At 37.1% G+C, this 14,108-nt stretch overlaps 3 protein-coding genes across 5 annotated transcripts; 1 reads left to right on the forward strand and 2 right to left on the reverse strand.

The window, feature by feature from the left end:
* The first annotated feature begins 208 nt into the window (after positions 1 to 208).
* LOC131006587 (protein FLC EXPRESSOR-like) lies at positions 209 to 5,072 on the forward strand. Of its 3 annotated transcripts, XM_057933749.1 has the most exons (5): positions 209 to 879; positions 1,297 to 1,472; positions 1,586 to 1,668; positions 4,521 to 4,556; positions 4,650 to 5,072. In XM_057933749.1, the coding sequence occupies exons 1-5, from the start codon at positions 380 to 382 to the stop codon at positions 4,710 to 4,712; spliced, it is 858 nt and encodes a 285-aa protein (XP_057789732.1). In that variant the 5' UTR covers positions 209 to 379; the 3' UTR covers positions 4,713 to 5,072. The 3 variants fall into 3 exon arrangements, with proteins under 3 accessions (XP_057789732.1, XP_057789733.1, XP_057789731.1); XM_057933750.1 differs by lacking the exon at positions 4,521 to 4,556; XM_057933748.1 differs by having other exon boundaries at positions 216 to 879; positions 4,521 to 5,072.
* An 897-nt stretch (positions 5,073 to 5,969) lies between these two features.
* Positions 5,970 to 8,454, reverse strand: LOC131006588 (ferritin-3, chloroplastic-like). The gene is made up of 8 exons (XM_057933751.1): positions 8,143 to 8,454; positions 7,554 to 7,637; positions 7,404 to 7,464; positions 7,230 to 7,317; positions 6,742 to 6,803; positions 6,482 to 6,547; positions 6,340 to 6,403; positions 5,970 to 6,229 (listed from the first exon to the last, which is right to left on the reverse strand). Exons 1-8 carry the CDS (start codon positions 8,412 to 8,414, stop codon positions 6,180 to 6,182), a joined length of 747 nt encoding a protein of 248 aa, XP_057789734.1. The 5' UTR covers positions 8,415 to 8,454; the 3' UTR covers positions 5,970 to 6,179.
* Positions 8,455 to 11,439: 2,985 nt separating this feature from the next.
* LOC131019431 (uncharacterized) lies at positions 11,440 to 12,327 on the reverse strand. The gene has a single exon (XM_057948010.1). The coding sequence runs from the start codon at positions 12,325 to 12,327 to the stop codon at positions 11,440 to 11,442; it is 888 nt and encodes a 295-aa protein (XP_057803993.1).
* Between the last annotated feature and the right edge of the window lie 1,781 nt (positions 12,328 to 14,108).

Genomic DNA, 14,108 nt, shown 5'->3' on the forward strand with positions numbered 1-14,108 from the left:
ATTGTAAAAAAATGCATTGAAAGTGATGAGTGTGTAAGAGTGTGTAAGAAGTGTCATATGATTACATTTGATGTTGACCTAATTAAGGGTAATTTAGTCATTTAGGGCATAGATTGTTTTCTATGATAAGATATGACATTTTTCAAAAAACACATAAGGGATGGGGTATTTTTGGCTATTAAAACTTAAATTATTACTCAAATAAAGAAAAATGATAAGATGGACAACTCAAAAACAAAAATCGGAAAAGATCAATGAGAATGAGAGACGGAAAATATTAAAAAGGTTGGATGTTTGAGTTGTTGGATTGATCGGTGACGACAGTGAGTCTAATTTTGAGCGGCAGAGAAGAAACAAGTCATCCAATTGTTATCTCAGCATGGCGGGACGAAATCACCAGCGCCACGCCGACGATACGGCCGACCTCCGGCCCCGTCGCCGTCTCACTCCGACCGATGTCCGTCTAATCGAGGAGCGCATCGCCGCCCGGAGCCGGGAGATCCAAACTCTCCTTCTGGACAATCAGCGGCTTGCTGCCTCCCACGTGGCGCTCAAGCAGGATGTCGTCGCCGCCCAGCAGGACCTCCACCGCCTCTCCGCCACCGCCTCCTCCGTCAAGGCCGAGAGGGATGCTCACGTGCGAGAGGTCTACGAGCGCTCCGTCAAATTGGAGGCCGAGGCTCGCTCCGCAGACGGCCGCTCCGCCGAGCTAGACCGGGTTAGGGCTGAAATTAAGGACCTCAGGGCCGAGCGCGAGCAATTATCGGAGAAGTTGAAGGAAATCCAAGACGATTTAGCGAGGTCTCACCCCGAGCAGCAAGAATTCTCTGACCTTAAGACTGATATTGAGGCGTTGCATAGAGAAATTCGAAAAGGAAGGTACGCAAGAATGTATCATTTGTATTGGTATTTTCGGAAGATGTATAGCTGGATGCGAAATCAGATTAATTGGTTGTACTAGCACTCAAGTTGTACGTTTACATGGTTGAATTGTAGGATAATTATCTATTCTAATATAAATAGACTTGGCTTGAAAAATTGTACGTCTGGGTGCATAATTTTTAGGACTGAAGCATGCTGAAATCTCAGGCTAAGTATTTCTAGTTGTAATCCAAAGGGTTAGGTTTTGGTTCCAGGCATTCTGTACTTGGCCTTTTTTGACTGTGAAAGAGGAAAATAAGCTAAAAGATTGATGGAAGAGGTCAAAAAAGAAAATTTCCAATTGTAATTAATTGCCAAAGGCCATTTTTAGTCTTGAAAATTATAATGTATTATTTTGTTTGTGCATGTATAAAGGGCTGCGGTTGAATATGAAAGGAAGATGCAGTCCACCAACTCTGAACTTAGTGAAGTAATGGAGAAACACCTGATATCTATGGCTCGTGAGGCAGAAAAATTACGTTCTGAACTTGCAAATGCTGAGAAGAGAGCTATGGCGGCCATTGCAGGTGCAGGCACAGCTGCCAACCCAGGTAACTCCTACGGGACTGTGCACCTGTTCTTTCCACTTGGAGCTTGTTGGTTTATTCTCTATTCCATATTTTGACAAAAACCATAATTATATCAAAATTGTTTTGTCTTTCAGGTCCTGGATATGCTATTCACCAGAGTTTTCTTGAACCTGGATTTGGCGGAAATTCATTGTCTGATCATCATGCTGTTCATCAGGTTTGGTTGATCTCCTGTAATTAATGTTTGAATGCCTTGAAGTTAAACCAAAATTATCTCATTCTCATCATGTTATGACAGCAGCCTGATGGAGTAATACAACTTTATAAATTCATTATAATTTTTTGCCCTTATGTTCATATGCCCAGTGTCCGGTAGAAATGTACACATATACTAGTAGCAGAAATCTTATATGATAAATACAAACACTATTTCTGATCTTTCTTGAAACCTCACCTCCGAATTTGAGTATGATATCAACCTTTCTTAGTATAAGTGTACAAATATCATATATCCTATGTCACAATGCACTTTGGAGCCCTATAATTTTCACATTTCGTTTTGTTCCACCATTATAGTCTTATATTGTGAATTTGTGATTTTTTGAGCTCTTGATGTTTTATTTTCTGCAGCTTAAAGGGTGCATTGTGAGTAAAAATAATACTCCCTCTGTCCCACTTCAATTGTCTTGTTTTCCTTTTTGGGTTGTCCTACTTCAAATGTCCTAAATCCTCTCATGGAAAGATTTAGTCTCAAAAAGTGAGAATGTTTTGGGCCCACATCACTTTAATAATCTAATTTACCTTTTCCTAAATAATTGTGCCAAGAAAAAACAGGACACTTAAAGTGAGACGGAGTGAGTATAAAACAACATTGCCTGTGAGTAAAAGGCTTTTTCTCTTTTCTTTTCTTTTTTTGTTTTTTTATAGGAACCTGTAAGTAAGAAATAGTAGATCATAAAATTACAAGGGCATGATAGGAAAAATGTGATAGTTGAGAGGCTTGAAAATGCTCTATCTCTTCTCCTGTGTGCTTAATGATTGATTACATTAGCACGGTTAGGGGTCCGTTATACTGGTATCTGAATTGTGGAGCCAACATCTCTGATTCCTTTTGCGTTAATTTCTCACGATTTTCTTGAGGTCAACACATTCTCCCCATGCATTGATTAAAAATTTATTAAATGTTTCCCATTTTTGGAAGGATTTTGGGTTGTCATGTACCAGAAAATTGTACACAGAGGTTTTCAAAAAAAAAAAAAGTTGTACACAGAGAAGAACTGAAGTACACTCCTGTTTCCCTTCTGCATTCTTCAAAACTATTATTCTGCACGAAAAGTACTTCAGATCTATATATTCCACAATATCTAGGCCTATCTCCATCATGTATGAAGGCAAAGCCCCCTTCAGAAAAACTGCAATCCATTCTGTTATTAATCATTCTATCCATATCATCCTCAACTTCTTCATTTGGTAATCTGGATGCAGTGTTAGAATCCTAAATATCTCAAACAGACACTTCTCTCTCTATATATATAAACATGTGCATGTGGGTGTTGTCCTTTTTGAAGGATTTCTAAAATTATAAATATAGACTAGAGGCAGCCAAATTAAAATCTGTTTAGTGAACTCCAGAAAGAGATAATTCAGGTGGTTTATAGTGAGGGAAAAAGAAGGATAGAAATGGTTTTCAGTGTGTCTCTGTGTGTGTGGGGGGGGGGGGGGGGGGGTTGTTAATGGTTAGTTGTATGTGTAGAAACAGAAGGTAGGATAAAAGAGGTGAATGAAGATGAAGCTGTATTATTGGAAATGTGTTCTAGAAGTTGATGCCAATGTTATAGAATAATAGGAATTTTTTAATGGTGACTACGAAAAATAGCAGAAACTTTTGTACAAGAGTAACTTAATGATGCAAAATTTGGAGTATAGGATCAAACATTCTGGTAATTTGTTTGACATTAGTAGTGATGGCACTGGAAATAGAAAAGCACGACAGTCATTGGGACTGTTGTCTGAGAATTTTTATATGAGTGCTATCTAATGATTTGTGCTCTTAGATCAGGGACGGAGCCAGGGGGGGGCTAGAGCCCCCTCCCAAATTTTGAGTTTTTTTTTTTTTGTTTTTTTTTTTGTTTTTTTTTTAAATTTTAAAATATATATAGATATATGTTTATACCTATTATAAAATAATTTTTTTTATAAAAGAGTATTTGGTTATTATATTCTCTCATATATACTTAATTTAAGGATAATTTTGTTTTTTAAAACTATATGATCTATGAAATATTGTTTGTTATTATTACTATTATACTTGTCTTTTAATAAAAAATGCCTAATATGTATGAAATGCTAAAAAAAATTATAATGTATTGAAACTAATTTGTAATATATAGAAAATATATAATCTATGGACATGTTTGTTATTATTATTTTTATGCTTGCCTTTTAATAAAAAATGTCTTAAATATACGAAATTTCCAAAAAAAGTTTTGTGATATATTGAAACTATATAATCTATGAAAATATTGTTCGTTATTATTAGTATTATGCTCGTATTTTAATAAAAAAAATACCTTAAATATACTGAATGCCCAAAAAAAAATCTCGGGGGCTACCGCCCCCGAACCACCGTACAGGTTCAGCCCCCCCCGAACTAAATTCCTGGCTCCGTCCCTGTCTTAGATCATTATTCACTATCACTATATATGTAAATCTCCCGTACTAATGTTAAGTTTGCAGCTTTGTGCTCTTGAATAAAAAAATACTGCTTTACGTCGCATTTGCAGCTTGTTACTAAATTGACGAAGCTTTCATTCTGAATCAACAAAAGCATTGTATAAATGCCTCTTTTGGAAAATTATGACATCAACTTCGGCTTTCCCGAATATCAGCATTACTGTTTTTCTTATCTGGGGTGTATTACTAGTAGTAACTTATGGCAATGATGTTAGACGTATCTAAATCTACTTAAAGTAAGCTTGATTGGCCATCGTGTCTCCTTAAATACATGTCTGCCTTTGTTTTTCAGTCTTTATCTTATACTTCTCTTCTTTTTTTATGGGCGTGTTTCAGGTTAATACCCCGTTGCTTTGTAAGCCTCTAGCTGAGGTCACTCGCGGATGCTCCTCTATAGTGATTGCTTTGCATTTTTACTCAAGTAATCTATGTTTGTAATTATTTTTTATTTGTTTTGCTGAACAGGGTCTGAATTATGTGTATGGAGGGCCCCATATTCCTTATGGCCAGTATGACTTGCAAAGATAGCAAGCTGTAGTTAAGCCATGAATGCAAACTTCAGGGGCTAAACCGATGAACGGTCTACCTCCTTCATCAGGTTAAATTGAGATCAAAAATGGCTTCCAAGTTGTAGTATGACACGATTAATCTGCACCAGAGAACTCCACTGAATTCAGTAGCACACAATGGCGCTACTTAGAAGAATCGAGGAGTTCCTTTTCTAACTCGAGAAACTTTAATATTATAGGTATGTTCTTTCTCTTTGACGAAATGTATATTTGGCTTGATATTTCTTGCCAGTGAGAACCTTGCTTATCTTATGATTCTAACCGGACGTTGTATTGCATGGTTTGGGTGTCTGGTATCAATTGAGCCTCCCATTTTCTCCTTGGTGGCTACACACACAACTCAAATCATTTTTACTTTCATGCCTGCAGCCCAATTTTATTTGTATGTGAGGATAGGCGCAACAGCAACAGTTGACAAAAGAAATGTAGTTGGGCTATCACGTCTCTTTCAAGTGACCGTTATAATCGGAATCACATCTCTCTTTCAAGTGACTAGAGAATAAAAGAAATGGAAAAACGAACACATCTTCCTCTCAAATAAATTGAAGCTTGTATAAGATAATTTATTTCTGGAGCAATGGGCAGAGGAGTCGGATCCTTTCCTGGAAATTTAGCGGCAACCCTTACTAACAAAGTCGAGTTCAAAAAGTTCCAATTCTTAATGATACTGATATGCCGCTATATATTTATTATGATGACCCGAATAAGTGTCTCCATGTCTTAATTCGTCTGTTCGTATGATACATAGAAAAGGTGGAAAATTGATATGATGCCCTCACCTCCAATTTGCGTAAATTTATCATAAGAAGAAGAATAGGAAAAATTAAAAAATTATCACACCCATCTTTTTTAGCTTATGTTCTCTAGAGTAGAAAATATAAGAAAACAGTATCGTATCAATATCATATGATAGTATTTCTCATGAATCGGAGTGAAAAATAAGTAAAGGGAATCTCCTAGAAATTTTTCTAATTTCTATACTGCTCGAGAAAAGTTAACCACCTTTGAGAAAAAAAATACAAAAATAGTAAATATATGTTTTCTACTTTTTTCATCAAAGAAAACGCACCCTTATTAGAAATACTGCTAACCCCAAGATTCCAAGAATCACTTTTCCTGGAGGATGTTAGAAGAAGACTAACGCAAGATTTTGAGACCAGACCAAAAGGGAAAGAAAATGAACAACGCCCATGATAAAAATGAAGAGTGTGGTCGATGCAGCAAGAAAGAGAAACATAAGGAAATGTTTTTTGACTACAACGTGAAATAGGATAGTCAAGCGTCAATTTGGTCAAATTCCGATGCAAAAAACTTGCTCAAATTTCTCATTCCTATTTAAGAATTGTAAGGGCTCTGCCTAGATTAAATTGTATCTAATGCAAGATTGCAGCACAAGGGTGGCAGCTCATTAGCAAATGATTCAATCTCAAACCGCTGTAGCGCCAGCTAGAAGCATCTGATCAAAGTTCCAAACACCTAGAAATAATGATTGCAAATACCGTGAGGAAAAGAGAAAGAAAGATAGATGATACCAAAAATACAAATAATATGTAAATTAAACAAGCATCTAAGGCCACTGTATATACCATGGCCTGTGCCAACCCTTCTCAACTGAGCAACGTATTCTGATATCTTCTTGATGGACTCAACCTGAATGTTGTTAATATTAGCCATTAGGAAAATGATATAGCAGAATTTCGTAACATGTAATGCAAGATTTTGAGTCACCTGCTCCGCCAAAAACTCACTCTCCACAAAATCAGCAAGCTGAGCATCGTTGTTCTCATCGGCCACCTAGACAGTGTTTCAGAAAACAACATCAACTTGCAGCTCCGAGGATAAACAACTGGACAATTATGTGCACTTTGACAAAAACTACTAACTGTGCCAAAATCCCAAGGAAATCAAGCAGGCAGCATCATCCACAGCCAAAATAGAGCAAGAAAAGAGTGTCGAATTTAAGGCTGACAGATGAGGTGATATTATACCTTGTGTAAATTCAGAAGCTTTTCATTTGTCAACTTTTCCAGAGATAAAGCGAGCTCCATTGCTGAAGATTTGAAAATGGAAGCAACTTAGAATCATTATTATGTATTCAAATACACACTCATAGCTCTAGAATTAACACTAATGTGCACTCATATCTAGTAAACTAGATTATATTTACAGTATGATATGTCTTGGATTACCTTGTTCCTTTTGTACAGATTACTGATATGACAATTGACAAGTATAATATTACATCTACACAAAGCTACACACACACACACACACACGAAGATAGTAAGCTTCAAGGTCAGTGACAACAACCATTTTAGGTTGAAGCATTAGCATAACTAGATTTTGGTTACTGATTCAAACAAAGCTCAAGTAGTCGTCAAAAAGAAAATTGGTAGATACACAAAACTTTGATAATTGACAACCTTGGGAATAAGCTGCTTTAAATAAAACTTATAGAGATCAGGTCTGAACCTACCATACAGTGCATCTCCTTTGTCGATGTGATCATAGTCAGATATCGGCATCATCATCCCGTGCAAGTTAACTTGTCCACCTCTCTTATTCTGCAAACATTGAAGGAAGTGAGATGCCTGGAATTGGATCAAAGCTGAAATGGAGTAAGCAATGTAGTAGATACACTGAAAAGCACCTGATATTCCATAAACTTCTCAGCATGCTCCCTTTCTTCTACACTTGCTTCTTTGAAAAACCTAACCATGATCAAGAACTTGTGACAATTGACGTGCAAAAAGTTCAAAAAAACAGATGAGGAAAACATGTTTAGATTTGAGAAAATTACTTGGCAAGCCCCTTAAGAGCAACATTGTCTCTGTCGAAGTAGGCATACATTGCGTGATACACGTAAGATACATTATATTCCACACTGCCATTCAACAAACCGATCAAGCAAAACGGATTAACTTGGTAATTGGTAATAGTGTCTACTAATCGAATTCATTTTATAAGAGGATTCAACTGCATCGGAATACGAATGGATACAAAAAAGAGAATAGTGTATATATAGCCTAAATGAGCATTAACTTCACAGATCTATCACAAATTTGATGAAATAATACTAATGAAGATTTAAATAAGAAAGTAGACAAAACCACATATATGCTCGAAAAAAAATACTCAGATCCCCAGAAAAACCAAATATATAAAATAACATGAACATAAGAATAAAAAAAACCAGAAGTGTCAAATTCGAAAAGACATTTATGTTTTGTGATTTATTTATTTCAACAATGTACAATTATCTCATAGTTCTAAACATCTAGATTTATAGTATTTGGCGCAGTAACACATACAAGCATAATGTTTGTTTATATACAGACATATAAATATATGGAGATATATAAATAATAGGAAGAAAAATCAAAATGTACTTGATCTGAGCGTTGATGGCTGCTTCACAGGGGTCAGAGTAGACATGGCGAGCAAGGGAGGCGTGTGGAACGGTTGGGACGAGAAGGAGTTCCTTCTTCACTTCCTCGAACGGCTCGAAAACCTCGTTCATAATCGCCGGTTTGTTAGCTTCACTGGAGGCGTTCATGACGAGACAGCCAGCCTTCCGACTCCGCAGAGACAGATCTCCGCCGCCGTGGAGGAGGCGAGGAGCGAGAGGCTGAAGCAGTGAATAGGCCGTTGTGAGCAACATACTTGATTCGTGTACCCAAATGTGGAGGAAAATGAGTGATACGGCACTGTTATTATATAAAGAAACAATTGGGCGGAGGAGGTGTTTCTGTGGCCGTTGGATTGGGGACACGTGGACGGCTGAATTGTGGAAAGAGGAAGGGCGTGTGCCTTACTCGTGGAACAGATATATTCTATTTATGGTTGGACGACTAACAGGTCTGCTTTGACTCTCAAATGCCGAATTTTTTGGAAACCGGTTGAACTTCATATACCTTCTAGTGAAATTTTGGACTAATGCTATACTATATACTTAATTTTTAATACCACAAAGAATATATTTGAAAATGACTGCGAAAATAAAGGTAGTGTTGTTAGATTATTTAAGTGTGGTGCTTTAAGATATAAATTATAAATATTAAATAAGAGGGTTATTCCTGTGAGAACTTCAAATATCTGTGAGGATTAAGAATATATCATATCTGATGATTTTTTACATTTTATGGTAAGTTAGACGTTTATAACTGCTTCATTTCCAAATAAGTGGGATTCATAGTGGTTTTTATTAAGAAAAAATTTAATTAACTAATCATTTACGGGAATCGTTATTACCCACGGTCAATCGATATTTATTCACGTTTAACCATGTAATTAATTATTTATGAGAATTCCCTTAAAATAAATTTGACATTTCATTGAAAATGAAAGGTAGCGTAATTTTTGGAGTTTCACTAGATTATTTTGTCTACCTTAAAAACATGAAAAGGTAAAAAAAGTCATGACTGTAGAATTTAAAATAAGCTAGAGTTTTGGTGAGTTCATAAAAGGTGATCGCCAATAAGCCCTACAAAATTATTAATAGAATAATTAAAACCTAGTATTGATATAGCGAAACGACCACGAATAAATGAGGTACAAACTCTTAAACTCTCCAAATGGTAGCTCCTCCACTGATTGAAACTGGTGATTTGGCAAACATAGTAACGAGGAGTGAAAGTTAATCATAATTGGTCATAGTTCTTACTCTAATGTAAAGTTTTAAGTGGAAACTAACCTTACTAGACCATATCTATATATATAGGTTGTGGTTTTAATGAGAATTACAATTTTCATAAGAACGTGATAACCAATAAAACTATTGTTTTGCTGTAAAAAAATTAATGTATTTGCTGCTAAATTTACTACATTTGAAAAAAAATACTCCCTCCGTCTAACAAAAACACGAACTTTTTGTCATTTTGGATCGTCTTACTAAAACATGAATATTTTTATTTTTGTACAGTACCCCACCGCAATCTCTTTACTTTTTATCTCTACTTTTCATAAAGTGAGACCCATTTTTCACCCACAATACAGTTTGATCTTACATTTCTTAAAACTCGTGCCACTCACAAATGTTCATGTTTCTGTGAGACGGAGGGAGTAAAAATTTGCTACCTTCAAGATTCGAACTCTAGTGTTGTATTCATCCACCAAAATGATACATCGACCATAAATTTTAATGATTGAATAGCTGAAAATAATTTTCCGTTCTTATTTTATTGAGTAGTTCTTACACTATACACTACAAAAAAATGCGGAAATAGCGACGAAAATTACCGGCGGCAATATTGCTGTCGGTAATTACCGGCGGCATTTCAGGCGACCCGCACTTTCGTAATTACCGGCCAATTACCGACGGCAAAATCGCCGCCGGTAATTAGCGACGGCGCCGCCGCCGGTGATTTTTGAATTTGCAATAAATCTTTAATTTTACACAATTACCGACGGCGATTTTGCCGTCAATTGCCGTCGGTAATGTGTAAAATATAGGGCACGCGAATTCCTTCTTTTTTCAGTTTTGCGCCGCAACAACACAGACCCCCCCCCCCCCCCGCTCCCCCTGCTGCTGCTGCTTCCGGTCTCCACCCGCCGACCGCCGCCACCGTGCCCAGGTCTCTCTCTCTCTCTCTCTCTAGATCTATATATATATATATCTCATTTTAATTAATTATATATAATTATTTAATTTTCACTTATATTCTTTATTGTAGTTCGACGACCTCGTTTCGCCGCCTTCTTCACGACACCCGCCGGAAACCACTACCGTACGCTTCTCTTATTTATTTATTTATTTATTTATGAATTTATTTATGTATTTAATTATATGTTAATTAAATAGATTTATTTGTTATATATAATTAATTTATAATTGACTTTGTTTATAAATAATTAAATTGCGATTTTATTAAAGAAGGAAAAAAGAAAAAACCTAAACCTTTGAAAGCACAAGAAAGCAGACTAAGGGCCGAGCCTCGTTAAAACCTCTATAAGGAAAACCCAAAGGGAAAAACCTTATAGAGGGAAAAAGAGTACTCGTCTAAAACAGAGCCAGCAAAGGGAAAAGAGCGGAAAGGGACCGCTTCCAGAACTCCGGCCTAACCATCGCCCTGAAGCAGACCCGGCTCGTTTCCCTAACAGAAAAAACAACAAAAAAACTCCAAAAAACAGAAACCCGAAAGGCCAAAAAAACCGGCCAGTACAAGAACAAAAGCAGCAGCAAAACAAACCTAAAGGCAGTTCCACCATCATCAACGAAGGAAACGGCAGGAACAAAGACCAAACCAAGGGTCTTGCCTGAAGACTCCTGTCGCTGGCAAAGGCATTGCCACGACGCAACCAACGGGACCCGACTCCATATGACCCAGTATCTAGTGCACCAGATAACTGAAAAAAACCATATGGAACATTCCCACACCATAACCACCAAAAGAAAACCATCAGAATGTGGAACAAACTGAGACCCGAAAGGCCAAAAGATCGGCCAATACAAGATCAAAAGCAGCAGCAAAACAAACCGAAAGGCAGCTCCACCATCATCAACGAAGGAAACGGCAGAGACAAAGACCAAACCAAGGGTCTTGCCTGAGTACTCATGTCGCTAGCAAAGGCATTGCCACGACGCAACCAACGGAACCCGACTCCATATGACCCAGTATCTAGCGCGCCAGATAACTGAAAAAAATCATATGGAACATTCCCACACCATAACCACCAAAAGAAAACCATCAGCGCATACGAATATGACTATGAGTAGCCATATCAAGACGCACGACAACTTTAATCTCCTCAATAGCATACGGCCACCAGCCTTCTTCTCTACTATAGTTGGCCATAATATCTGCAGCTTTATTTCTCTCTCTATAAATGTGGGAAATCTGAAGAGTAAAATCAGGAAGGAGATGAAGCACCTTATTCCAAAGAGCGATGAAACGCCAAGGCACCGCGGTCGATCGCTCCTCAAGCAAATGAACGATATACATAGAATCAGACTCAATCCATAAATGAAGCCAACCCCGATCATGAGCAATGAAAATGGCTTTGATAACCGCAAGGAGCTCTGCTTCAAAAGCAAAGCCAACTCCTCCCTTGTAATGAAAACAACCACGAACCCAACTAAAGTTATCACGGAAGACACCACCAGCCGCAATATTACCCGGGGCTCCGATCGCAGAGCCGTCCGTGTTAACTTTAATCCAAGGAGACACCGGAGGCCACCAGTGCACAGCAATGAAGTCCGGAGGAGGAGCAGCACGAGTAGCAACTCCAATCGATCTGAGAATAGTATAATCTTTCCAAGAATTATTCATATGACCAAGATTAAAGCTATTCTCCATCTCTTTAAAAGCAACTCTGACAAAATGGATGATCCGCCTTTGTTCAAAAATCTTGTTATCAAAGATGCAAGAGTTCCTCAGAGTCCAAATGGCCCATAAGATAGTAATAATTCCAGCACGCCAATAACAATCCAGCTGAGAGCTGAACTTATAACACCAGGCGCGAACAAAAAAACTATGCATATCAACAGCATCAGCGGCCTCCGTCAATTGAAACCAACTCAAGAACTCCAGCCAAACAGGTCTAACGCAGTCACAAGACCATAAGATATGGTCCATAGTTTCACTCGAGGAGAAACAAAAAACACAATGGTTTGGCATGATCATACCATGTCTGATCAGGCGATCATAGGTAGGAAGCCGATCATGAAGAATCCGCCAGCAGACTAAGGAACGTCTGACAGGAATATAGGGCTTCCAAATCCAAGATCCCCAGCTGACGCGAGGAAAACGATGACAGTGATTAGCAAACGCAAGAGCAGCAGTGACCGTTCCATGAAGAGAAGGTTTCCAGTAACGAGTGTCAGACTCCTTGCCAATAGGAAGCACCAAAATATCCCCAACAATCTCAGGGAAAGCATTAATAAACTCCTGAGTGAAATGCCACACCCCATCATAGAAGTAATCAGCCACAGAATATCCGAGCAAATCAAGAATATAATGAGGAATCTTGCATTTCTCATGAATTCTGTATCCCAGCCAGTCATCACACCAGAAATTCGTGGCCGTGCCATCACCAATATAGCTGTAAGAATTCTCCACCAAATCTCTCACTTCGTCCTTGAGACCAAGCCAAACCGACGAAGAGATCGAATCACATCTCACTTGGCTGAAGATATCCAAGTAACGATCCTGCAGAATCGAAAACCCGAAATGACTTTGTTTATAAATAAATTATATGAAGCATGAATAATTTTAAATTATATTAATCAGTTAATATATGTTGTTAGTTTAATTTTAAATTATGAAGCATGATTAATTTTAAATTATATTAATTTTAATCAATTAGTTTAAGTTGTTTGTTAGAATAATTTATATATGTTGGATAATTTTGTTAAATTAAATGTTATGTGCTATGTGTTTATGAAATGTTATGTTATTATATACATTGTGGGATAGATTTAATCAATTTCTTAAGGATCTTCTCCCTTTGGGATAGAAATTGATTATTTCTTAAGGATCTTCTCCCAACAAATGATTGTTTTTAATTTAATTACCCTGATTTTTATTGCTTTTATTTGTATTGTATTATTGCTTCGACATTGGGGGGCCGGGTAGACCTAGTATAGGCTTAGTAAATTAGGACCACTATGGTCACTATAGCTGCTGGTAGAATCGAGCACTTGGTAGTTGTTCGCTATTTTATGATCACGCCGCAAGTGTATGGGTGCAATTGTGTACAGTAGCAAGCAAGGTCGTATTCCACAGAGACTGAATTAACCAATTCATATCCTAAATTATTTTACTCTATCTGGACAAACGAAATTGAGAATTTTGTTTTTAAACTAAATAAATAAATAAACACTGGAAAGAAAATAAATCAAGCTGTGAAACAGAGAAACAGATAAAACAAGATTTCCCAAGGCAAAGGTTTCAACAGATTCTCCTAACTAACATGTTCAATTCAATTAATAAGATGATTCCTAAGGCAATCTCTAAGCTAGTCCATACCCACTCCCGTGGCATACAAACCGTTGATTACATGCAAGGCTACCATCCCTGGATCGCACTTCTAACATGTAACTCCTAAAAGTTCCTAGGATTAACGCCCTCACAGTTATCAATTCCCTTTAGAATTAAAATAAATGTGTTCTATATTTTTAGTTCAGGTAATAATTATTATCTCCCGATCTCAAATTAAAACCTATGATTATGCTAAATTGGTGGCCAATCAATAAAGCAAACAATTAAAACAAGAACATAGAAAGGAATAACAATCTAATTAATTGAATCAAACAGCCAGAAATTCAAACCATGTTTACTCCCTAAACCCTGGGAAAAGGGATTCTAGCCACACATAGACATATGAACTAAAATACAATTCTCAATAAAACAAATAA

Source organism: Salvia miltiorrhiza, chromosome 1 (genome assembly GCF_028751815.1).
Source record: "Salvia miltiorrhiza cultivar Shanhuang (shh) chromosome 1, IMPLAD_Smil_shh, whole genome shotgun sequence".
NCBI lineage: Eukaryota > Viridiplantae > Streptophyta > Magnoliopsida > Lamiales > Lamiaceae > Salvia > Salvia miltiorrhiza.